This window comes from Sciurus vulgaris (genome assembly GCF_902686455.1).
Source record: "Sciurus vulgaris genome assembly, chromosome: 11".
NCBI lineage: Eukaryota > Metazoa > Chordata > Mammalia > Rodentia > Sciuridae > Sciurus > Sciurus vulgaris.
In genome coordinates, this window is record NC_136472.1 from 53,969,559 (window position 1) to 53,995,825 (window position 26,267).

The 26,267-nt window shown below is 39.9% G+C and overlaps 1 protein-coding gene across 1 annotated transcript; it reads left to right on the forward strand.

The window, feature by feature from the left end:
* The first annotated feature begins 3,138 nt into the window (after window positions 1-3,138).
* LOC306638643 (mas-related G-protein coupled receptor member A-like) lies at window positions 3,139-16,201 on the forward strand. The gene is made up of 2 exons (XM_079101871.1): window positions 3,139-3,337; window positions 14,247-16,201. Exons 1-2 carry the CDS (start codon window positions 3,327-3,329, stop codon window positions 15,256-15,258), a joined length of 1,023 nt encoding a protein of 340 aa, XP_078957997.1. The 5' UTR covers window positions 3,139-3,326; the 3' UTR covers window positions 15,259-16,201.
* Window positions 16,202-26,267: the final 10,066 nt, after the last annotated feature.

Here is a 26,267-nt window from a genome sequence, read left to right on the forward strand (position 1 = left end):
TCGATAACTAAAGATGCTGAGCTTTTTTCCCTATATTCACTGGTTATTTTTACTTCTTCTTTTGAGAAGAATCTGTTCAAATCATTTGCCCATTTTTTGATTGGATTACTTGTTCTTTTGATGCTGTTGTTTAACTGGGCTTTAATTAGTGCTAAGCTGGAGGAAGCATCATGCAGTAGTTACAGAAGGTTACAGTAGTATTAGGAGGTTGAGTGTGAAAAGGGCAGTAGTACAGAACTGCAATGTTTTGTTTTTTACAACATCTGGACATCCTAAAAGGAGGAGTCAAGAGACAGAAAAAGGAAATTTTAAACATGAAGAAACAACCAAAATAAAAAGAAAGGCAGGAGGCCTAAGAGGAACCAGAAATTTGGGGGAAAAGTGGTGGACCCAAGAAATCCCTTGATCTCCAGATGAACTGGCCATCAGTGAGAAGTAATGGAGGAGGAATGCGCAAGCAAGTCTTCCCAAAGGTGCAAATAAAACATGATAAATATCATATATTTTAAAATGTGTTCTTAAATAATTCAGTGTTTTTTCTGATTCTGAGTTTTTTTAAGCAATCCTTTTAACTGGTCTAAAGTCATTTGCCAAAGACAAACATCAGGTTTTCATTTAAGTAGTTTTCCTTGTTTTTTTTTCCTCTAACCTTACAATTAAAAGTCCTACAAAACATGCAAATTCATTTACAGAAAAACAGAGCTGGCATCATCTAAACATCCCTATTTTCAAAACTCCTTGTAAACAGTTTCAGAAATTCTTCAAAGATTATTTCTTTCTCTCTTTTTTAACGTGGTGTGTGTATGTGTGTGTGTGTGTGTGTGTGTGTGTGTGTGTGTTGCTTAGTTACTTTAAAAGTTCCTAGTTCTCTCTTTCCCGGAAAGTCTCTGGAACAAGCAGGGAAGGTACGTGAGTGGGCACAGTCTTGAGCCTCTTGACACATCTGGTCTCAAAGACATTCATTGCCTGGATGGCAGTCTGCGCACTGGCTGGGTTTTCAAAGCTCAAGAAGCCTGTCAAGACACAATGGAGGGGTGGGGAAGAAGGAGCAAATGTTTTCTAAAGTTCTTTGTACATTCTGGATATATATCTATATGAATAGCTAGCAAAGATTTTCTCCTATTCTGTACATTGTCTCTTTCACTCTGTTGGTTGTTTCCTTTGCTGTGCAGAAACTGATGTGATATAATCCCACAATTCCACAAAGAACTCAAGTAGAAAGAAGGGTCCACTCTGAGATGCTATAACAGCACAGCAGGTTCCTATGGACAGACATTGAGGCTGTCCCTCAGATTTACCCTCCGCATGGGGAACTGACAATTAATTTCTAAGTATTCAGGTGATAGTAAAAAAAAAAAAAGTTATGAAAATGCGATCCCTAGTTTCAATTTTCCCAACCAATTATATTGATGACTTTTTAAACATAGTTTACTACACAGATTACAGGTTCCCTGACTCCAGATCAAATGATCTCCCTACTCTAGCACTGAGCTGATTCTATGTCAGTTTCCAAATGCTGTAGTAGAGTCTAGCTGCAGGTGAGAATGACCTGCAGATGGGAGAAAACAGAATGTCACTGCTTCCGCAGAGTGCTCTGATGTGACGTCATCAGCTCAGCTTACCTACTGTCATGAAGCCAGCACTACATGATTTCATCACTTACACAGCTTTGGCTAAGGATTTTTCCATTATGAGGAAACCCATGGAGGAACTCCAAAATGAGGAGGGGTGATGTGATTCATCTTCAAATTAAATAAACATTTTAGTCCTCATAGAAAACTTAAACTCTAAATCTTTTTATATTCCAATATGGAGGATGTCTTAACAGTTGTAAAAACATTTACTAGAAAGTCTGTTATTAAATTCTACAGCCATATTGGAACTCTTGAAACATGTTTCCCACAGTATCTTGGTCTTTAGGTAATCTTGTATTTCTAACATCCTGTTGTACATGTTGCACACAAATTTCAGAATCTTGAACAGCCACTGAGAGAGAAGTGATGTAAAGCGAGACTTTGGTTGTATCTGTAGTCTTACTGATTCATTTCTAAAGAGAAATCAATAGCAAACAAGATAAAATTTTAATATATGCTTAATGTCACTGAAAGGCATGTAAATGTTAATGATATTATTTTATGACCTAAGACCCTAGTTTACAGGCTTCTCCAGCATCAAGCCTGCCCTCATTTGTGGCGATTCCAATATTCACCTAGATGTTCATAACTTCTCCATCTTCTTAGACACTCCTTCCTTTACCCTTGTCATCCATCCCAATCTAACCATACACTCCTGCGTCTTGTCATCACTCACTTTGGTGTGACCTCCAAAATCTCAATTTCGAGTTCCCCCTGCCTGACCCTCACCTCTGATCTGCAGACATGTTTTCCCTAGAGCCTCATCTCCAGTGATCATTCCACTCCATCCCCAAGGGGTCCAGTCTCTTCACCCTCCATGTCTCACTGACCATCACTGCCTCACCTCCATCCTTGCCACCTTCAGATTCCAGAATTTGCTGCACAATCACTACCTTGTACACACTGGCTACCCACTTTCTCAGTCCTCATTGCCAATTTGCCAAACAAAACCCCATCTGATTAAATCCATCTCTCACTCACTCCATACCTGTTCTTAGGACTCAGCGTGGCTGGTACAAGCAGCTTCCTATATCTTGCAGGAGGAATCAGTTTACCCACATATTAAAAGATGAATGTAAATGTGGAAATAAATATTTACAGTTCAAAACTAAAATCTTAACTATTAAATGATTTAAGAACTAAACCTAAACAAGTTGTTGCTTCTAGAGAATGGAATTTAGGAAGATGGTCACCGCTTATTCAATATGTTCTGTGTCATTGAAAGAAATTGTAAACCTGCTCATGGCAAAGGCAAGAAGGGGCCCGGCCATGGATGGCCTTGAGTGGCAGCTGAGGAGTGTGTGCCTTGTTAGAAAGCTTCCCAGAATGCCTCACATTTCTTGGCACTGCTTGTCAAGAGGCAACAAGAAGCTTCAGATAACCGTGGCTTACAGGAAGGAGGGAAGAATGAAGTGGCATGGACAGAGGTTGAGAGATAGGAGAAGAGTCAGACCAAAAGTTGAGAAACATCATGTGACCACGAACATGACGCAACAGACTCCACACTCTCACAGGGAAGTCTCTGTGCAGAAAACCACAGGCTGATCAGCATCTTGATAAGACACACAGGCACCAAATTTCCCTCCGGCTCCTGAAGGCACATCTCAGGGCAGAAAGTATCCTTTAGCACCTGTCAATCCCAGGAGGCTCCTCCCTTCAACACTGGCCAGCTTGCCACACCCAGCAAGGAGAATGGAGGCAAGGTAAGACTTGATCAACAACTTCTTTCTAAAGTCACTGCTGTGTCTTTCCTCTCAGTCCACAATTGGGTGGAGCAGTCAGGGAGCTCTCGGACCCATAGGAAGAGACACGGGAGACCTGAAGCTCCCTCCTGGTGACTTCGGCACTCTCAGACTTGACCGTGGGGCATTCAAGGCTAACAGAGTGTTGATTCGAGTCCCTCTTTATCCATTTAAACTTAAGTCTTCTCCTTCAAAGTTATCCAGCTGGTGACTCAAATAGTAGTACTTTCTGACCAGGAAATACACTCTGTGGTCCAGCCAGATCAGAGACAATCATAGCTCACATTCTATAGCTCAGCCTGATTGCAGATCTCAGTCAGTGCTCTTGCCACATAAGAGATAGTCAGATGCCCTGCCCAAATTCAAAGCAAAGGCAATAGCCCAGCCATCTAGAGAAAATGAAAGCATTCTCTGCCAGCCAAGGGTCATTAAAAACTGCCCATTTAAATTCATAGGCTAGACCACATAGTGAAAGTCTATCCCTGCCAAAGAACCTCAGTAAAGGACAAAATAAAAAGGTCTCCACAAATTTGGGGCCTGTCTCCACAAATGCACAAACATACATCAAAACACACCACAAAGCTTACAAAGACACAGGAAAGCATGACTAGCAAAGTCCAAAAAAAACAGACCCTAAACAAAGGGAGATCTATGAAATGTCAGAAAAACAATTCAGAATAGTCCTCTTTTAGAAAGGTCAGTGAACTTCAAGAACCTAAGGATAAAATAATCAAATGAGGTATGGGAGCAAGATGATGATTAAGTGATAATCTCCCCAGAAAGACATCAATTTCAACAGCTCTTCATGCACAGAAGTACCTTCACAAGAGCTAAGGAAACCAGAAGAGTCCTAGTGCCTGAATTTACCATAATAAGAAACATGGCACCAGAAGGAAACGGTTGCCAGTTGCCAGCATCAACCCTTCCACAACTACAAGGAGCTCATTGTGGAGAGAGATGCCACTGCTTGAGGGAGGGAGAGGGGATTAAATCCAAGCCTTAGATTTGAAACCCAGTATCAGGCCCATCACAGTGAAACCTGGTGCCAGGCAGAGCCACACAGCCCTGCCCTAAGCTCAGCGTCCAAGGACTAACCCTCTGGACTTGCATTAGCCAGATGATCAAAGGACTGTCGTCTCCATTCATACCCCAACCTCAGATAGCACATCATAGAACAAGATTCTACCTGTGGGAGGTAGGGCAGGAAAGTGAGCACATTACTTTGCTTTAATGTTCAGAGTCAGAACCTCTGAAGTGAGACTCAGTAGCAAGCAGAGCAGGGATACCTCTATCCCCTAAGCCAGTGCTTCTAGACCTGCCCAGGCACCAGCCAGAGACCTGTGCCCTGGAGGGACAGATTTGTTCTGATCTGCATCATCACCAGCCTCAGTGTGAACCCAGGGTACACTTCCAAGAATGTGCAGGTCCTCATAGCTGTGACACTTATGTGTGACCCAGCTTAGCATTAGCCTTCCCCCAACCTCAGATTGCACAGAGTGGAGCAAAACTCTATCCACTGAGGTTTAAGACAGGGTGGAAGCACAGGACTTTGGCTTGGAACTCATGTTGGGCCAGTGAAAATACTGGGAAGATCCTGATAGCACCTGATCCCAGGCCAGTGCCCATGGACAGGGCCTCTGGACCTGCCCCACTGTCAGGTAGAGAATCATGTCATTCCATTTGATTGGAACTATGTCCTAGCCAGCATCACCTGTGGATGGTTGCAGGGGTCTCAGCCATGAGTTTACCACAGCAGCAGGCAGCCTACAACAATATGAGTCCGGGTCATACCCTCTGCTCTACAGTGGTCTATGTGGACTGTGGGCCCTAAGTGTGACCCAGCATTTTGTGCCACAGGACTGCCCACTCCAGCCCTCCCCTAATCCCAAGCAGTCAATGAAGAGAGTGTGATTTTCTGTTTGCGGGAAGAAAAGAGAGTTAGATGCCAAGTTGTTTCATAGAAGCCTAAGGCTAGTTCCTCTATGGTGAGGCCCAGGGCTGGCACAGCATGTCTGACCACATGCTGGTGACTGACAAGTTGTGTGAGCCTACTGGGCACCAGGCAGAGAACTGTGGATACATACTACACATTTTGGACAGTCCGCTGGTTCATTTGAAGAACTCACCAATTGTGGATTCCGGACAAAATTGGACGTGAGACACCCTCTAGTGGTGAGACATTGACAACACGTCAACAACAAAATTACAAGTCTGAAGTTAGGGCGCCATCTAGTGCTGAAACTGTAGAAGTGACCATAGGCTCAGAGAAAATAGGCAGCCTTCTTAGAATTTGTGGAAGGACTGGCACAAAGTCAGTGTACACTAGAAAAATACCCAGCCCTTCAATGTGCAGATCATGTGATAAACCAACAAGCATCAAGAACTTTAGTGGCAAGTATGGGTAGAGGGTGCGCTTAGCATGTGTAACACCTCAAGTTCAATCTCCAGCACCAACGAAATACTCGCACAGAACCATGTTTTCACAGAATGAACAAAATAAGATTCCAGAAAGTGACCATACGGTAACCATCATGGGCCGACTCATACATGGAACAGAAAATTTAAAGAAGCTGTTTTAAGAAAAGTGAACAACAGTGCCGGGTGGCATGCAAAGTGCGGGAACGGGGCAGGGTTGTAGCCACACTAGGATGTCGATCCAGGCAGCACTGTGATGGACATATTCCTCGTGATCTAGCACCACAAGATCACTATCTTCATGGACACCAAGGAGTCAAACACCTTGTTAGAGCTAAAGCGCATGCCAAGCACATCCTCGAGCTTCCTCCAGAAGAACAGCAACTCTACAAGCACCACCAGCTTCTAAGTGACAGCAAAACTCCGGGGGGAAAGATGACTTCACCAAACAGCACTGCCACAGGTCCCAGCCAAGGTGAGGCTGACCCTCAGGCAGACGCCGCCTTTGAGTCCCTGCACATGGAGCCCTTCTCTGGCCCACAGATCTTCCAGATGGGGTGAAGTCTCAGGAGACAGTGCAATGAACAGGCCATGCAATGAGGGCCCCCAGCCCAACCCAGAGGCCCATTTCCCCCAGTAAAAGAGATTTGGGTGTTTTTTTAAAAAATGAATGAACTTCAAGAAAACACAGAGGAACAATTCAGCATTCTATCAGAGAACAGAGAGGTTGGAGTAATTTTTTAAAACTTAATTAAGGTGAAAAGCATGCTAAGTGAAATTTAAAAACACTATTGACAACACCATTAGAGTAGATGGAACAGAACAAGAATCAGTAAATTCAAAGATTGGCTATTTGGCAATATATAGTTGAAGGAGAAAAAAGTAAAAATAATGAAGAAGAATAAAGAAATCTTATGAGAAATTTGATACAGCATAAAAAAAAAAAAACCATTTGGGTTATTAGGACTAAAGAAGGTCAGGAGAATGCCAAAGGGTTAAAAGGCTCATTCAAACACATTATAACAGAAATCTAAAAACCTAGATATGTATACAAATATACAAGTACAGTAAGATCAAAGGTCACCAGTCAGATTCAACTCAACAAAGTACACCTCAAGACATTAGCAAGCTTCCAAAGCTAAAGGAAAAGATAGGATTCTCAATGCATCAAGGGAAAAAAACAACACATAAGGATGTTCTCATTTGCCTTACCGAAGACTTCTAGGAAGAAACATTACAGGCCAGGAGAAAGTAAGATAAGATTTTCACAGTTCCAAAGGAGGAAAACAACTACCAACCAAAAATGCTGTACACAGTAAAGCTACTTTTTGGAAATGAAGGAGAGATTAAGCATTCCCAGATAACAAAAACCTACATAATGTATTACCACCAAATCTGCCCTGTAAGAAATATTGAAGGAAGTTTCTCACACTGAAAGGAAGGGATGCTAAAGAAGAAAACATTGGAAATTATGAACTCACTGGAAAGAGTAATCATACAGACAAATTCAAAACATCGAATTTGAAAACTATTACAAACATAGTTTGTAAACCACTCATATCTCTAGCATGGAGATTAAAAAAAATTAAAATAATTAAATTAATATATTGAGAGATAAGCAACACAGAAAGATGTAAAATTGAACACAAAAAGTTGAAATGTGGTAAGGAATTGATCTCAAGTGTAAAATTTTAAATGCCTTTATTCGTATATTACAGTTATACACAATAAAAGGATTCATTTTTACATAATCATATAAGCGAGGAATATAATCTGTTCCATTTCAGTCCTTAGTATATCCCCTTCTCCCTCTCCTCGTTGCCTTTCCTCTACTCCACTGATCTTTCTATTTATAGTTTTTCTTTAATTAGTGCTTTATAGATATATGTAAAGGTGAAATTCACTATGGTATATTCATGTACGTATATAGCATGATTTCGTCAATTTCATTCTACTGTTCCTCCCTTTCCCGTGCCTCCTTACTCTCCATCAACCCCCTTCCTCTGCTCCCCTGATCGCCCTTCTATTTTTATGGGATTTCCATCCCCCTTACCTCTTTTTCCTTATTTTGGTCGAGCTTCTACATATGATAGAAATTATTCTTTCCTTAACTTTCTGAGTCTGGCTTAAGGCACAAAGTTTTTGATTAGTATTGTTTTGTTTCTTTTCCCAGGTTTATGATCAACATTATGTTGCTATCATTTTTAAATAACTTGTTATAATCAAAAGATGTTTTGTATACCCTATTGTAACATTAAAGCAATAATCTATAACAGATACACCAAATATAATAAGCAAGAAATCAAAGAATACTATTAGACTAAATTACTTAATCCCACAGGAAGACTGTAAGAAAGGGGAAAAGAGAACTACAAAAACAACTTTAAAAAAGTAACAAAATGGCAGTAGTAACACCTTGTCTATGGATAATTACCTTAAAGACATAAGTGGATTAGATTCTCCAATAAAAACAAAGTGATTAAGTGGATTTTTAAAAGATCTATGCAAATATCATATTTCATGCAAATGGAATCCAAAAGAAAGCAGGAGTGACCACATAAAGTAGACTTAAATCCAAAGCAAAAAGAGAGAGACAGACAGACAGACATGGAAAGTCATTATATAATGATAGAGGGGCCAATTCAGAAAGAGGAAATAATAGCTGTAAATATATGCACCCAATATTGGAGGACCAAATATATAAAGCAAAATTAGTAGGCCTAAAAGGACAGATAGACTTAAATGCAATAATAGTAATGGACTTGAACATCCCACTTTCAATAATGAACAAATTATTCAGAAGATACAACAAAGTTAAATTGTACCCCAGATCAATTGAACCTAACAGATTCCTACAGAATATTCCATCCATAACTGAAGAACAAAAGTTTATCTAAATGGCACATGTACTATTCTCCAGGATAGATCATATGGTAGGCCACAAACATGTCTCAACAAATATTTTTAAATTGAAAATATCCTATTGATATCAATTCCCATCATAATGCAATAAAACTGGAAATCAAAAATAAGAAAACTTTGGAAACCATACAAAAAGAGAGAAATTAAACAATTTACTCCTGAATAACCAATAGATTAGAGAGTAACAAAAAATTGAACAATGTCTTGAAACAAATGATAAAAACACAACCTACCAAAACTTATGGGATACAGCAAAAGCAATAAAAGGGAAACTGAGAGCAATCCACACTTAATGGAGAAAGAATCAGGCACAGTGATGCATGTCTGCAGTCTCAGCCATTTGAGAGGCTGAGCAGGATTATTCAACCACATGAGTTCAAGAACAGCTTAAGCAACAAAACATCAAGACCCCATCTCAAAAAGGGGACCTGAGGGGCAGAAAGATCTCAAATCAATAACCTACCATTGCAACTCAAGGAACTAGAAAAACAAGAACAAACCAAACATAGTATTAGAATGAAAGAAATAATAAAGATCGAAGACAAAATAAATGAAATAGAGACCAAAACAATGCAAAAGATCGACAAAATTAAGAGCCGACTCTTCAAAAAGATGTAAATTGTTTTAAAACAGAAAAAATTTTAAAGAGAGAGAAATAAAATTTACAAACCCTTAGCTAGACTAAGAAAAAAAGAGAGGAGACGGAAATGAATAAGACAAAAGAGGAGACATTACAGTTAATACCACAGAAATACAAAGGATTGTAATAGGCTATGATAAATATATACCCCAAAATTGGGTATCCTAGAAAAAAATGAATAAGTTCCTAAACTGAATCATGAAGAAATTCAAAATCTGAGCAGATCAATGATGAGTGAGAAGATTGAAGCAGCAATAAAAGTCTCCTATTTGCTGAATTAGACCCCACAATATAAGAATTCATACCAGTTCTCCACAAATTTTTCCAAAACATAGAAAAGAGGGAAGGCTTTACTTTTTTTTTTAACAAGGACAGCATTACCTTAATACTAAAGCCAGAAAAAGACATCACAAGAAAAGAAAACTATAGGCCAATATTCTTAATAAACTAAGATACAAAACTCAACAAATTATTAACAAACCCAGTTCAACACATAGAATCTTTCATGGTACAACTGTCAATTCTTCCATGTACTTAGGAACAAGGTGACATGTAGGCCTTGCACCCCAGACATGAGTTGCTGTGAACCCAGGTTTCATTGGTTTACCTCATTTTCAAAATTATTCTACAGTATGCATACCAAAGGGCTAAAGAAGGAAAGAGATGGACAAAACTGGAAGAGCTGAGGAGTATTTCAAAAAGAGACTATTTACTAAGTTGGGCAGAATTTAGAGAAGGTTACAATGCATTGTGAAGCACCCTAAGGCAAGCAATGTGAAAGACTATTTCTACCCTTAGATTGGAAAGAGGAACAAGGGAAGAAGCAGATGCTACAGGGAAAACAGTCATAACTAGCTGCAGTCGTAGGAGAGAATACCTAGACAGAAGCAGCACTGTCATTGGCAATACAGGGCCTGGGGGGAATATACTTCTTATTCATTAAAATATAAGCTTTTTTTCACTTTATGATAATCCTTCATTTCCAGTGAAATAAACTGTAAACATATATACTGTTCTTTGAAATTGCAGGTTACACAATATGTATAGTATGATCCCACTTTTATTAAAAAGTATTATAATTTAGTACATACTTGTGTACAAAGGAAAGGCCTGGCAAGGATAATTGTCAGGCTGCCTCAAAGAAGAGTAACTATTTTTTAAAAGTGATTTTCTCAATTTACTTTACATAATTCCAACAAATTAGAATTATTTTCCAAGATTCATATGCTGCTTCTGTAAATCTTTAAAAAAAAAAAAAAGCTTAAAAATATAAATTATAAAAGAATCTTTGAGGGCAAAATTGCAAATTAACAGAATGCCATTTTACTTACAAATCACAAAATTCTTCAAAGGCAAGTGAAAGGTCTATTGATTTTTTTTTTATTTTTTTTTTATTTTTTACAGACTGCATTTTGACTCATTGTACACAAATGGGGTACATCATTTCATTTCTATGGTTTTACACAATGTAGATTCAGACCATTTGTGTAACATACATGTATATAGGGTAATGTTGTCTGCCTCATTCCACAATTTTTCATACCCACCCTCCCTCTCATTTCCTTCTACATAATCTAAAGTTCCTCCACTCTTCTCTCACTCCCCACGCCCCACCCCCATTATATATCATCATCCACTTATCAGGGAAAACATCTGGCCTTTGTATTTTGGGGATTGGTTTATTTCACTTAGATATTCTCCAATTCCATCCATTTATTTGCAAATTCCATAATATTATTCTTCTTTATGACTGAATAATATTCCATCACACACACTTCAGATAGAGCACTTATCTCCAAAATTTATAAAGAACTTACAAAACTTTACACCAAAAACACAAAGAACCCAATCAATAAATGGGCCAAAGAACTGGACAGACACTTTACAGAAGAAGACATACAGGTGATTAATAAATATATGAAAAAATGATCAACATCTCTAATAATTAGAGAAATGCAAATTAAAGCAACTCTAAGATTTCATCTTACTCCAATTAGAATGGCTATCATCAAGAACACAAACAATAATAGATGTTGGCATGGATGTGGGGAAAAAGGCACACTTTCTCATTGCTGGTGGAGTTGCAAATTGGTGCAGCGACTCTGGAAAGCAGTGTGGAGAATCCTCAGAAAACTTGGAATGGACCCACCTTTTGACCCAGTTATCCTACTCTTCAGTTTATACCCAAAGGACTTAAAATCAGCATACTACAGTGACACAGCCACATCAATGTTTATAGCAGCTCAATTCACAATAGCTAGATTGTGGAACCAACCTAGGTGCCCTTCAACAGATGAATGGATAAAGTTCTATGAATTCTTAAAGATGTATTTTGAAAAGTGTTTCTCTATGCTAATTGGTTAGATGGGTGTTTGAAAGTACTTGTACTTTCTGTTCCACTGAATAAACATCTAAGACCAAACAAAGAACTTGGTAAAAAGTTTTGCTACAGGAAAAATGCAATTGTATTTTTGAGAAAAGAATCTTCAAAAAAGGAAATAAGCAGAAGGAGATACTCTAAAACTAAAACAACATGGACTATCACTTAGCACAGACAGAATGACCTCCTTTCATAGGCTCCACCATAATCTGGAAACATGAAGACTTGCCCTCCACACACAAGGCAGCTGGACTTGAGATTGAAACCCAGGCCTCTGGAGCAATTCAGAGAAATATTACCGGGAGCACAAGGTCAGGCCCCTGACTTTCCCCATAAAGACGACGCTAAACTCACAAGAAACTGTTTAGAGTATAAGCTTGACTGCTCCAACAGAGCCAGTTATAATAATTGCTTAAATGAAAGGGGGCAGCGGGTAACCCTGAACTGGAGGCTCCAAGGCATCAGACATCAGAACTCCTTCCAAATTGCTGCTTCATGATCCCTAGAAAGTACTGTTATCCTGGTTGTCCTACATGGTCCCTGGCCACATCAGGATTTACCCTAGAGAGAGAGGAAGGAAAGAAGGAAGACTATCTCTTTCTATTAATCCTGTGACCCGGGACTTGATTACATCACTTCTGCTCACCTCCCATTGGTCATCACCTAGTCACATGGCATTATCAGCATCAAGAAAGATTGGGAAATGGGGTTCTTTCTCTGATTTAAACCTCTCAGGAACACTATATGACATAAGGGAAGAATGAATATTGAAGAAAATTAACAGTTTTTACAGCAGTTGACTGTCTCTCAGATTCTCTGCTCACTTGAAAATATTTTGAAAGTTTCCCAGAAATAATAAATGATATGAGAGAAGACAGGAGAAAAGCCTTGGAAAGAGCTCCAGGAATCCAGGATCTGGTGTTGCAATGATTCTTCATGCTGTGATCTCAGAAAATCCCTTTGTTAAAGCCTCGGTTTCTTCCTGGGTTAAGTGAGGATAGTACAATAGATGGTCTTTAAGGCACACGGAGTTCATTGATTAGTGAACAAGTCAATCATGATTCATTCCTTACCAAGCCTCTGATTTTATGAAGAAGACAAAGATATCACACCCTAAAGACAAATGTACCAACTGCTAAGAACCCTGAGTGGAAATAACAAAGGTTCTGGTTTTCCTCCCACATCTTTTTCTGGCCAATCAAGGAATGTAGGAGTTTGTGTCTCCAAGAAAGTACATGATGAATATGATCCATTCAGTCCTGAATCCTTGGAAGATGGTGAATCCTCTTTCCACTTGGAGGCTTCCTGCCCCTGTAAGTCCTCTGGATTCTGAAGTCATGGGTGCCTTTGTGAGGCAGGAAAGGGCTTCTGAATCCTCATATCTGTTTCTAACTGACTTCTACACACCTGTATTTTGTTCCCTATTTGACTGATTTCTTTTCCCTTTTTTTCTGGAGTTTGTATATGTTACACTGTTGTTGTTGTTGTTTTCTTTTTGCTTAATTCTATGTACCTTTTACTACACTGTTTTTTAATCCACAATTCTGGCTGCCATCTTGGATCTCTTGGAAATCACTCCTCTGATTTTCCTGCACCCATTTGTAATCAATACAGTGGTGGTAGGTCCCAAGGACTAGTCAAAAGGGTGGAAGTTGAGATAAAGGTTCCAGACTCAATTCACAGTGTGAGAAGTCAGGGACTGTTCGTCCTGCATATCCATCTTCTCCTTGGTGTGGCTGATAAATTCAGCTCAAACACAAACCTTCAACATACTTTCAGTCATTTGAGCACAGGTAGGCAATCCTTCTAAACACATTCAGAGCTAAACACAAAAAGAATGATGATGAATGAAGTTCCCTTCATCTTAATACAGATTTGTGTTCTTAAACCTTTGATTGTATTTCCATTTAACCAATAATCTTCAATACTGTTAGATTGTGCATTCATTCACTGAATAAATATGATACATAGGGTGCTCCACACAAATTAAGATGCTGGGAATATCAACAGTGCTTCTGTCTCTACTGACTGACACTCTGAGCCATTTCTAGCTCATCAGGCTAAGCCATCCTCACACCTATCCTAGCAAGAGCTCACAGTCTTCCACGTCCCTAAAACAAGGTCTTCTTTCCCCTTCTTAGAACACTCTTAGTCACTGGGGTGTTGTGATCACCTGTTCCTTTCTGAATTCCTGCACTAAGAAAAAAGAAATCCCTGGCCCAGAACAGGAGGGTTCAGGGTCTTAGCTAAAGCATGTTGATTGGGGACATTTGAATCCCAGAATTTCCCCATGTCAATAGAGGATCTGTGCTGCAGTGCTGAGAGTCCAAACTTTAGAGTAAACCAGAGACAGGTTTGTATCCAGGTCCCAGGACTCCCAGCCTTTGATAAGTCACTTAACCTCTGAAAGTCTCTTTCCTCCCCTGTAAGTCTGACAGTGGTTCCCACATAGCAGGGTAGTCCTGAGAATAGTATTCATGCACCAGGTGCTCACATCTGTTTTGTGTTCCCAGGAGCACCAGTGGAGTATTTCCCAGCACAAACCCAAATATCTCAGCCTGGGGGACGGAACTCACACCAACGAATGGAAAGGAAGGAACCGTTCCTGGATCTTTCAACAAAATGATCCTGATCCCAAATGTGGCCATCGTCATCTCTGCCCTGGTTGGACTGGCAGGAAATGCAATTGTGCTCTGGCTCCTGGGCTTCCGCCTGCGCAGGAACGCCTTCTCTGTCTACATCCTCAACCTAGCTGGAGCCGACTTCCTCTTCCTCTGCTGCCACATTATAGATTCCGTGCTGGTTCTAGTCAAATTTTTCTATCCTAACACTATCTTCCTCCCCTGCTTTACCACCGTGATGATGTTTCCCTACATCGCAGGCCTGAGCATGCTCAGCGCCATCAGCATCGAGCGCTGCCTGTCGGTCCTGTGCCCCATCTGGTACCGCTGCCGCCGCCCAAAACACACATCTTCTGTCATGTGTGCCCTGCTCTGGGTCTTGTCCCTGCTGTTGAGCATTCTGAACAGGTATTACTGTGGCTTCCTGGATAAAAAATATGAGAATAACTCGTGTTTGGCATCGAATTTTCTCAACACAGCATGCCTGATTTTTTTATTTCTAACTCTCTTTGGGGCCAGCCTGGCCCTGCTGTCCAGACTCTTATGTGGCTCCCAGAAGATGCCTCTGACCAGGCTGTACATGACTATCCTGCTCACGGTGCTGGTCTTCCTCCTCTGTGGCATGCCCTTTGGCATCCACTGGTTTCTGTTAATCTGGATTAAGATAGATTTTAATACCGTGTCTTTTGGTGTTTATCTGCTGTCAGTAGTCCTGTCCTCTGTTAACAGCTGTGCCAACCCCATCATTTACTTCTTTGTCGGTGCCTTTCGGCAGCAGCTAAAGAAGCAGACCCTTAAGTTGCTTCTACAGAGGGCTCTGCAGGACACTCCCGAGGAGGATGAATGTGGAAGCAGCTTTCCTCAGGGAACCCTGGAGATGTCAGGCAGCAAAGTGGACCAGTGATGAAAAGCCCCTGGCCTGGCAGTCAGATGTGACTTTGGGACTCAACACTGCCTGGCTATAAATGACAGTTGTCTGCTCTTCTCTGGGTCTTATGCCCCTGAAATGCTTCAATGATTCCTCAGTGTCTTTAAGATTATGTGAATGTGACTTTCCTAAATTTCCTAAGTTATAAGCATTAATCTGAAAATGTGCCATCTCTATCATTCTTGATATTACCGATAAACTTCTCATGTTGACTTCCTCCAAATCTTCTTATTGGATGCTTTTTGTTGTAATGGAAAGAATTCCTTTCTAAAACTATAATTGTCTTGTTTGTGATTGTTTTCTACCCGATATTACAGAAATAGAAGATACCAGATGGTTTCCCATGAAACATCCTATGGAACAACATCTTCGGTAATCCTTTAACACTCATGAAATCACTCATGAAATTATTGAAGGGTTATGGAAAATAATATTGCTGCAAGATAACCCCCAAAGAAAAATGGAGAGAGGTGCAGCTCAGGAAAAGGGAGGGGAAACTAGCCAAGGATTAACCTCCCAGCAGATCCTTTCCTGATAACAATGGGCCCTAAAGGAAGGGGTGGATACTGAATGCTGGACCCTAAACCTTGACCTTCTCCCATGGCAAATTAGTCCTAAATGGAGGCACAGCAAATAACAATGGGCAAGATTTGAGTACTCATCCCTCAATATCTGAACTCTTATCTCCCTAGACAACGAGTTTCAACCTTTTTACAACTACCCTCCTAAATTAAAGTTTTAACCTTTTCAACTAGCCCATGATGGTCAAAACTGCACGTGCACAGCTTCCAATGATTACATCATCCTCCTTGTACCCTATAAAACCAAAATCCCCTCTGTAACTGAAGGCCATTTTTGCATCCAGAAAATGTGCCCCGAAAGCACCCATGTCCATGAATGAATAAAGGCTTCTCTGAATTCGTTGAGGTCTGCATTCCATCCTTTTGCACTTACCCTCATTATGCTGAATCTTTTAACACTCTTCTCTGAGTCTATGCCCCTGAAATGCTTCAATGATTCCTCAGTGTCTTTAAAAAGATTATATGAATGTGACTTTCCTAATTTTCCTAAGTTAAAAGAATTAATCTGAAAATGCTTTTATATACTCTGACATCAAACCGATATACAAATCCTTAAAATATTTTCATGGGGAGTCCCTGCAGATACTTATGCCACAGACATTGCACCATGATCTACTCTCACTCTTTTGTGATGCCACAGACGAATCCCATGCCTCCAGTCAGCTCAGTTTAGCAACCAGTAATTTGGGATATCTAGGGATGCAGACCCTGAGTGCTAGTTAAGGAAGAGTACTTCACCTGGAGTCAGGTAACCTGTATTCTCAAGCTGACTTCTTGAAATACTTGAAATTTAAACTGATAATTCTACAATTTGATAACCACACCAACATTTTGTGGTAGGCATGAAAAGATAATAGAATGTGGACAGAACAAAATAGGAGAAGAGACAATTCATAGTGACATTGTTCATGAAAGCTTAGGTTTCTTCAGGGAATGGTTATCAGAATACTAAAAAAAGGAAGGAAGAAAGAAAGCTTCGTTCCTGAGCTTCCTCGTATATTTTGTCATGGTTGTAAGATTCCTCTCAAGAAAAACCATAATGCTGGAGTGCCGTGAGGAATAAGCAATAATGTCAAGACCTTGAAGTAAGAGGGATTGGCATAAGTTTCACAAAGTTAGTGAGAGTCAACTCCAAAATATTGTTGAATTAGAACCAACCAGCCAGTCAGGTCAGCCCACGTCAAGCCAAAAAGCCAACAACCTTCTCCCCTGTTCCTCTTTCCAGGGATCTATCAAACCAGACCAGAAACTTCAAATAAAATCAACAGAGAAAGAACAAGAACTTAGAGAGGTGAAGGGAAAGAAAGAAGCAATGGAAGACACTCACTCCTCTGATGCTTTGGGCCTGCAAAAAAGTCCATGTTGAGAGTAGGTGAATTCATCTTCAAAGTAAATTCATCTTATACCTCATATAAACATTCAACTCTAAGCTTTTCTATAGGCTTCATGTAGATGATGATTTAAGAGTCAATAGTCAACAGAATTATTCAGGTCATCTGTATCCCTTTTGTATTCAATATCTATGCCATCTTTTTTTTTTTCCAGTGCTAGGGAACAGAACCCAGGACCCCCAAAATGCCAGACAAGTGCTCTACTACTGAATTACACCCCAAGACTTATACTACCTTGACATGCAGATTAAATTCTTGTTTTAATGTTTTATCAACCTGACAAGTTCTGAAGAGTGCAAAAGGGGAAGAGATGCAGGTTTCAGTCTATAGTACTATCAGTAAATTTTTTTTTATTCCTTTTCAAAGGGCTATTGAAAGAAAATATTTTAAAATTCTAACATTTGCTTAATAATAGTCAAGCATATGTGAATTCTTATTTTTTTCTGGACTGGGTGACTGATTTTCATACTTCTCCCCAGCATATCCTATGGCTCATTCATGGCGACTTCAATATCCATGCGAGCAGTCCATTTAACAAATTGACTTTTCAGTGTTTTTTAACATTTCATTCTGAATTATTGACTAACAAAACTTGCAAGAATAGTGTAGAGACTCTATATTTTTGATACCCAGACTATACCAACAGTAATATACTGACATAGTATATTATCAAAACCAGAAACTATACTATAGGTCTTGCTTAGATTTCATCATTTATTGAATGCATTAATTTTTAGGGTGTGGAATATGCATTTGTGTGTAATTCTATGACATTTTAACACATGTATAGATTCACATAACCACAATTACATTCAAAATATGAAGCTATTTCTTCACCACAAAAGAATTCTGCTGGGATACCACTTAATACTCACACCCACCCTGTCCCACTTCTTCCCAAACCCCTGGCAACCCCCAGTCTGTACTCCATCTCTACATCTCATTTTATAAATGCTATATGAGTGAAATCATACACTAACTTTTGAGTTTGGTCATTCCACATATGATCCTTAATAACCATTCAAGTTGTAGCACGTATAAATTGTTGCTGATTTTTTTAAACTGTATAGTAAGACTCCCTTATAAAGATGTATTGAGCTTTGTTTCACAACTCAGAAGTGAAATGATATTTGGCTGTTTCCAATTTGACTTCCATAAATAAAGATGATAGAAACATTTATGTACTGAGTTTTACATGAACATCATCTTCCATTCTCTGGGATAATGTGCCAGGGGAGGAATGTTGGGTGAAATACAAAGTGTGTATTTAATTTTGTCAAAAACTAAAAAAGAATTTTCCAGAGTAGCTGAACCATGTTATTTTCACACTGGCAATGTATGAAAGATCTGGTTTCTCCTCCTTCAAGGTTTGAAACTAATTTTTTTTAATTTTAGCGATTTGAGGAGGGGTGTGGGTAGGAGTATTAAAACCACTATGTAAATCAGTAATGGAGATTCCTCAAAAGGCAAGGAATGGAACCACACATGACCCAGCTATACCACTCCTCAGTATTTATCCTAAAGAATTTATGCCTGTATAGCAATATAGGCATACCCATGTTTAAAGAGACACATTCACAATAACCAAACTATGGAACCAGATTAAGTATCTATCGATGGATGAATGGATACAGTATATACAGCATATATACACAATGAAGTTTCATTCATCCATAATGAAAAAAGAAATCATGTCATTTGCAGAAAAATGGATGGAACTTGAGAACATTTTGTTAAGCGAAATAAGCCAAACATATGGTCATGGGTCATGTATTTTCTCTCATATGTGGAATCTAAAGAGGAAAAAGGAAAAAAAGGAGGGGGATCTTATAAAAATTGAAGGGACATAGCAGAGTAGGGGAAAGGGACCAGATGCAGGAAGGAGAGGAGAGAAAAGAGAAATACTGGAGAATGATATTGGCCAAATTACATTGTTATGTTTGTGTAACAACTTCCACCATTATGTACATCTCTAACACACCAATTAAAATGGGGGGGGAAGAAAGGTAGAATCCCATACCCTCAAAAAAAATTAGGGATTCATAAGTATGAAATTTATCACAGAGGATTTGGAACCTCTATTATTTTGAAAAATGGCAGAATTTAGAATCATAAGGAGACAGAAGCCATCAGATTCCAAAGCATCTTTAGGATGGATACTAGCTTTGTCACTGAACTTGGGTAGGCGAAGTGAGATTGTAGGTATTTTGCATACTGGAAATAACAGGGCCCTCTAATGAAGTCCTGGGAAAAAAGTTTAAGGAAAATTTGAATACATTAGAAATTTTTGAAACACCTGGGCTCAATGAATCCTCCTGCCTCTGACTCTAGAGTGCAGGAATATCAAATAGAGGACTACTTAGTTGTGTGCTGGGCTATGGGTGCATGCTTCTACCTTTTTATTTGTAGTATTGGAGGTTGCACAGTAAGGTAAGTTCTCTAACACTGAGCTACACATCCCCATCCATTTCTGTGGCTTTTTTTTTTTTAAGAATTAATTACATCTAGTTCTCTCATCCCTTTTGCTATATGCTCAGGACTTCCTTTTCTACTCTTAATCATATAATGAATAAAATGACTGGATTGAAATAAAAGTTGCATTCAAATCCCAGCTTCTTTATTACCCACGTCATCATTCCAAGTTACATGTCTCCCTGATTCCCCGTTTACCCTTATCAGGATAAGGACACATAATTCAGAGTTGTTACAAGTAGTAGATAAGAAGACTTGTATGAAAAGATCCATCCCAGGGTATGGAAAAAGTTAGTACTCAATAAATGGTTACTACAATCTATTCTTCCAAAAAAAAACAGGGGCAAGGGAGATAGTGATCTCTTAAGTATTGGTTTCTTATGAAGCCTCTCTCCTTGGATTGTAAAGGGATCTTATTTATCATCACATGACCCTTCTTCTGTGTGTCTGTGTCCTAATCTCTTCTTATAAGCACACCATTCCTATTGGAGAAGGCCTACCCTAGCAATCTCAACTTAATTAGTTCCTTAAAGACCCAATCTCCAAATACAGCCATATACTGAGATAATGGGGACTAGGACTTCCACATATTAATATTGGAGGGCGTGATCAGAATATAACAAGGTTAAATATTGTGAGTGAGAAGAAAAGGATGCTAGGGGAGGCACAGAGGAAGCTTTCCAATTTTGTTTCCTAGTGGTGGGTTAGCTCAGTGGTTAAGTTCACAGACTCTGGGACCAGAATGCCTGGATTCAAATCCCAGCATGCCATTTATTAGTTGTGTGATCTTAGCCACATTGCTTACACTTTCTTCATCTGTAAAATAGAGAAAATAATAAGTACTTTATAGAGTCGTTGTGAGGATTAGGTAAATTAATATACACAAGATGATTCGAACAGAGTTGAGAACAGAGTAAACCTTTAACTAGTGTTACCCGGGGTTAGGGACAGTTTTGTCGAGGAAATGAAGGTGGAGGATAATTAGGAGGAAGCCCCATGAAGAGGGTAGGGGTTGGGCTCCAGGCTGAGGGAAACTTCTGAGGTGGCAAGGAGCTCTGGACACATGAGCAACAGAGAAGAGACCCATCTTGGGAGTGCCAGGCCTGGAGGCCTGAGACGGGGCTCCCCTGTGGGAGGGGCATGCTATGTGGAGGCTGGAAGAGCATTTTAAGGATTTGGGACTTTGCTCTAACGTGCAATGGGAAGCCAGACATGTTTTAAACTGGAAATTGCCACGATCTGTGCTTTAAACAGAAAGAACACCCTGGCTACCTGGTGGAGACTGAATGGAGAGCAGGGTGGGAAAACCAGTGTTGTCATGTTAGGGTTCTCCAGAGAACAGGATGTGTGTGTGTGTGTGTGCATTTAGAGAGGGAGAGGGAGAGAGCATGCTCACATGTTAGAGACTGATTGATTGATTAGGTTTAAGGAATTGGTCACATCACATGATCGTGGGCCTGAGAAGTCTGAAATCTGTAGGACTGGTCATCAGGCTGGAAACTTCAGCAAGAATTGGTGGTTCAATCTTGAGTCTGCAGAAGTTTGGAAGCAGAATTCCTTCCTCTCTGGGGGACCTCAATCTTTTCTCTATGGGCCTTTGAATAATTGAACTAGGCCCGCCACATTATGGAGGGTGATCTGCTTTACTCACTATCTGCTGATTTAAATGTTAATCCCACCTCAGAAACCATCTTTGCAGCAACATCCAGGCTGGTGTTGACCTGACAGTTTGATACCGCAGCCTGGCCAGGTTACACCTAGAGGGCCTTCCCCAGGGGGTCCAGGAGGAAGATGACGGTGAATGAGGGTGAAGATGGGGGATCGAGAAAGTGGCTGCACTTGAGAAAAGAGTTAGCAGAACTGGAGTTGACTGACTGTGGGTGAACGTGGACAGGGAAGTGAGGCAGGGGCAAGAACATCCGTTGATGTCTGGGGTAAGTGAAGGGCAGCCCTGTCTCCTCCAACTAATCACATGCAGCAAGTGGGAGAGAGGGACCGGAGGGGAGTGGAGAGAGGGAGTGAAGAAGGAAGGGGCAGCAGGAGCCCGTGGACGCCTGAGGATGTCCTTCTGGCGCAGAGCCCTGCTGGGGTGGGGAGGGAGCTCAGTGCATGGCGCCAGCGTTGACAAGCGTGTATCTCAGCAGGTGCTGCTACACACAGGGAGCAGGGTTCAAGCCACGACCCAGCAGTGACCCTGAACAACAGCATCCTTGCTCCTGCTAAACATAGCCCAGTGGAGGTCAGGACTCTTGGGAAGAACTGGCTCATGCTGCTGTGAACCAAAGCAAGAATACATAGAGAGAAGTCTTCCTTCCAGCAAGCTTGGAGAAACTGACTCCAGAAGGAAGCAGTCTTTCTTAGCTGGGTCTAGAGAAGTCGCAGGACCTGGGCTGAAGAGAGCTCATTCCGTTTGATAACGTGGTACCTCCGGAAACCTAAGAAGAGCAGTCCTGCTGTGGTTCTACTTGGCAGATGAACAAACTGAGGTCAGAAGGAAGGATAAACTAATTCTCCTGCAAGTTGACACTCCATTTATGAGTCACCAATGACCCTGACGTTAATTTCTGTACGTGCTTCCTGCCCTGAGAAGGTGCGCAGGTAGCTGCTGGTCGCCTCTTCTGTGACACTTCATCCCCTGTCTGTTGTGGGTGGTGGCGCGCTGGCGCTCTGACCCTGGAGTGTAGCGCACATAAAGAACCAGGCCTTCTGAGGACATCACGAGTCTCTAATATTTAACAATCTGTTATGAAACTTGAAGTTTTCATGGTGGTAAATTATCAGTGTCTAGCACCAAGTCTTTAAAATCCTTCTTGGTTTGGAGAAAATTAAAGTCAATTTACTGAAACAGATTTTATACTTAGTCTTGTAGCAAAATTTCATCCCAAACTAAGACCAACCACTTAACCATATTGAAGAGCTAATTTAGTTTCAGCCAAGCAATTTTGAAGTAAGCCTTTATATAATAAAATTTAAATTATAGCAAAAAAAAAAAAGAATATAACAAGGTCCTTATTAAATAGTCACTGGGCGATCCAAGATGGCGGACTAGAGGGTGACTGCATCTCCAGTCGCTCCAGAACCCAGGATTCAAGAAGGGGAGGCATTGAGAGACTCGAACTAAAATAGAGCCTCGGGGTGAGTCTCCCCCACCCAGTGAAGCGCTGCTCGGATGGCTGGCCCGGATTCGGGTGGCTTATTAGAGTAGGGCAGGGCAGCTACAGTCTTCCCCAGGTGGCCCTGCCCACTCCGGTGGTGGGCTCCTCCCACAGGGCCATATTCTCCAGCATCCTGGAGCAGGCCCCCCAGTGAGAGCCTTTCTGCACAGAACCAAGCTTCAAGTCCCTGAACCAGGGCAGCAAGTTCCTGCCCACAGGTTGCTTAAGGACCAGGACAGGGCAGCCAGGGACTTCCCAAAGCAGCCCACAGACCGGCCCCCTCCAGCGGGAAGCGCCTTTCCAGGCTAGCTTCTCAGAGCAGACCCCCCAGTGAGAACCTTTCTACACAGAGCCAGCTCCAAGTCCTGAAACCAGTAGAGGACTAGGGGCAGCTTTCTTGGAAGCACTGCATTATCAAGTTACTCCAAGATATCAGGCTACTGAAGGCAGGAAGGTGATACTCTGGAAATCTACAGGGACAATATAAGCCAATAGAAGAATTCCGCAATATCACAAAGTCCCACTGACATCTGACCAATATGAGAAAACAAGGGAAGAAAATGTCCCAAACAAACCTACATACTATATCAATAAAACCCAATGACAGCACAGCAGAAGAAATGTCAGAAAGGGAGTTCAGAATGTACATAATTAAAACAATCAGGGAAGCAAACGAGGAGATGAAAGAGCAAATGCAGGCATTAAATGATCGCACCAATCAACAGTTAAAGGAGCAAATACGGGAAGCAAGAGATCATTTCAATAAACAGTTAGAGATATTGAAAAAAAAACAAACAAACAGAAATCCTTGACATGAAGGAAACAATAAACCAAGTTAAAAACCATAGAAAGCATAACCAATAGGCTAGAACACTTGGAAGACAGAACCTCAGATATTGAAGACAAAATATTTAATCTTGAAAACAAAGTTGACCAAACAGAAAAGATGGTAAGAAATCATGAACAGAATCTACAAGAATTATGGGATATCATGAAAAGGCCAAATTTAAGAATTATTGGGATTGAGGAAGGCTTAGAGAAACAAACCAAAGGAATGAACAATCTATTCAATGAAATAATATCAGAAAATTTCCCAAATCTGAAGAATGAAATGGAAAACCAAGAACAAGAGGCTTATAGAACTCCAAATATACAAAATTACAACAGACCCACACCAAGGCACATTATTATGAAAATACCGAACATACAAAATACAGAATTTTAAAGGCCGTGAGAGAAAAGAATCAAATTACATTCAGGGGGAAACCAATAAGAATATCAGCAGATTTTTCAATCCAGACACTAAAAGCTAGAAGGGCCTGGAACAACATTTACCAAGCCCTGAAAGAAAATGGATGCCAACCAAGAATCCTATACACAGCAAAACTTACTTTCAGATTTGACAATGAAATAAGATCCTTCCATGATAAACAAAAGCTAAAGGAATTTACAAAAAGAAAGCCAGCATTACAGAACATTCTCATCAAAATATTCCATGAGGATGAGATGAAAAACAATGTAAATCAGCAATGGGAGGAACTAACCTAAAGGAATAGCCAAATAAAGGAGAAACCAAATCATGTCAAAAAACAAAAATGAGTCAAATGACTGGGAATACAAATCATATCACAATAATAACCCTGAATGTTAATGGCCTGAACTCATCAATCAAAAGACATAGACTGGCAGAATAGATTAAAAAGAAAAATCCAACAATTTGCTGCCTGCAAGACACTCATCTCATAGAAAGAGATACCCATAGACTAAAGGTGAAAGGATGGGAAAAAACATACTATGCACACGGACACAGCAAAAAAGCTGGAGTATCTATCCTCATTTCAGATAATGTGGACTTCAAGCCAAAACTAGTCAGAAGGGATAAAGAAGGACATTACATACTGCTTAAGGGAAGCATAAATCGGCAAGACATAACAATCATAAATATCTATGCCCCAAACATTGGCTCATCCATGTACATCAAACAAATCCTTCTCAATTCCAGAAATCAAATAGACCACAACACAATAATACTAGGTGATTTTAACACCCCTCTCTCAATGCTGGATAGATCGTCCAAACAAAAATTGAATAAAGAAGCCATAGATCTCAATAACACAATCAACAATTTAGACTTAACCGACGTGTATAGAATATACAATCCAACAAAGAAGAAATACACTTTCTTCTCAGCAGCACATGGATCCTTCTCTAAAATAGACCATGTCTTATGCCACAAAGCTAATGTTAGCAAATACAAGAAGATAGAGACACTACCTTGTATTCTATCAGATCATAATGGATTGAAATTAGAAATAAATGACAGAATAAAAAACAGAACTTCTCCAATACCTGGAGATTAAATAATACACTATTATATGATGAATGGATAACAGAAGACATCAGGAGAGAAATAAAATTTTTAGAAGTAAACGAGAACAAAGACACATAATATCAAAATCTCTGGGACACTATGAAAGCAGTACTTAGAGGAAGATTTATTTCATGGGGTGCATTCAACAAAAGAAGTAGAAATCAACAAATAAACAACTTAACACTACAGCTCAAAGCCTACAAAAAGAAGAGCAGACCAACACCAAAAGTAGTAGAAGACAAGAAATAGTTAAAATCAGAGCTGAAATCAACAAAATTGAAACAAAAGAAACAATCGGAAAAATTAACAAAATAAATAGTTGGTTCTTTGAAAAAATAAACAAAATTGATAAACCCTTAGCCACACTAACAAAGAGAAAGAGGGAGAAAACTCAAATTACTAAAATTCGGAATGAACAAGGAAATATCACAACAGACACGAGTGAAATACAAAACATAATTACAAGCTATTTTGAAAATCTATACTCCAACAAAATAGAAAATTTTGAAGACATCAACAGGTTTCTAGAGACATATGAATTGCCTAAACTGAATGAGGAGGACATACACAATTTAAATAGACCAATTTCAAGTAATGAAATAGAAGAAGTCATCAAAAGCCTACCAACAAAGAAAAGTCCGGGACCAGATGGGTTCTCAGCCGAGTTCTACAAAACCTTTAAAGAAGAGCTCATTCCAATACATCTCGAAGTATTCCATGAAATAGAAGAGGAGGGAACCCTCGCAAACTCATTCTATGAAGCCAATATCACCCTGATACCTAAACCAGACAGAGACACATCAAGGAAAGAAAATTTCAGAACAATATCCTTAATGAACATCAACAAAAAAATTCTCAACAAGATTTTAGCAAATTGCATACAAAAACATATTAAAAAGATAGTGCACCATGATCAAGTGGGTTTCATCCCAGGAATGCAAGGTTGGTTCAACATCAGGAAATCAATAAATGTCATTCACCATATCAATAGACTTGAAGTCAAGAATCACATGAT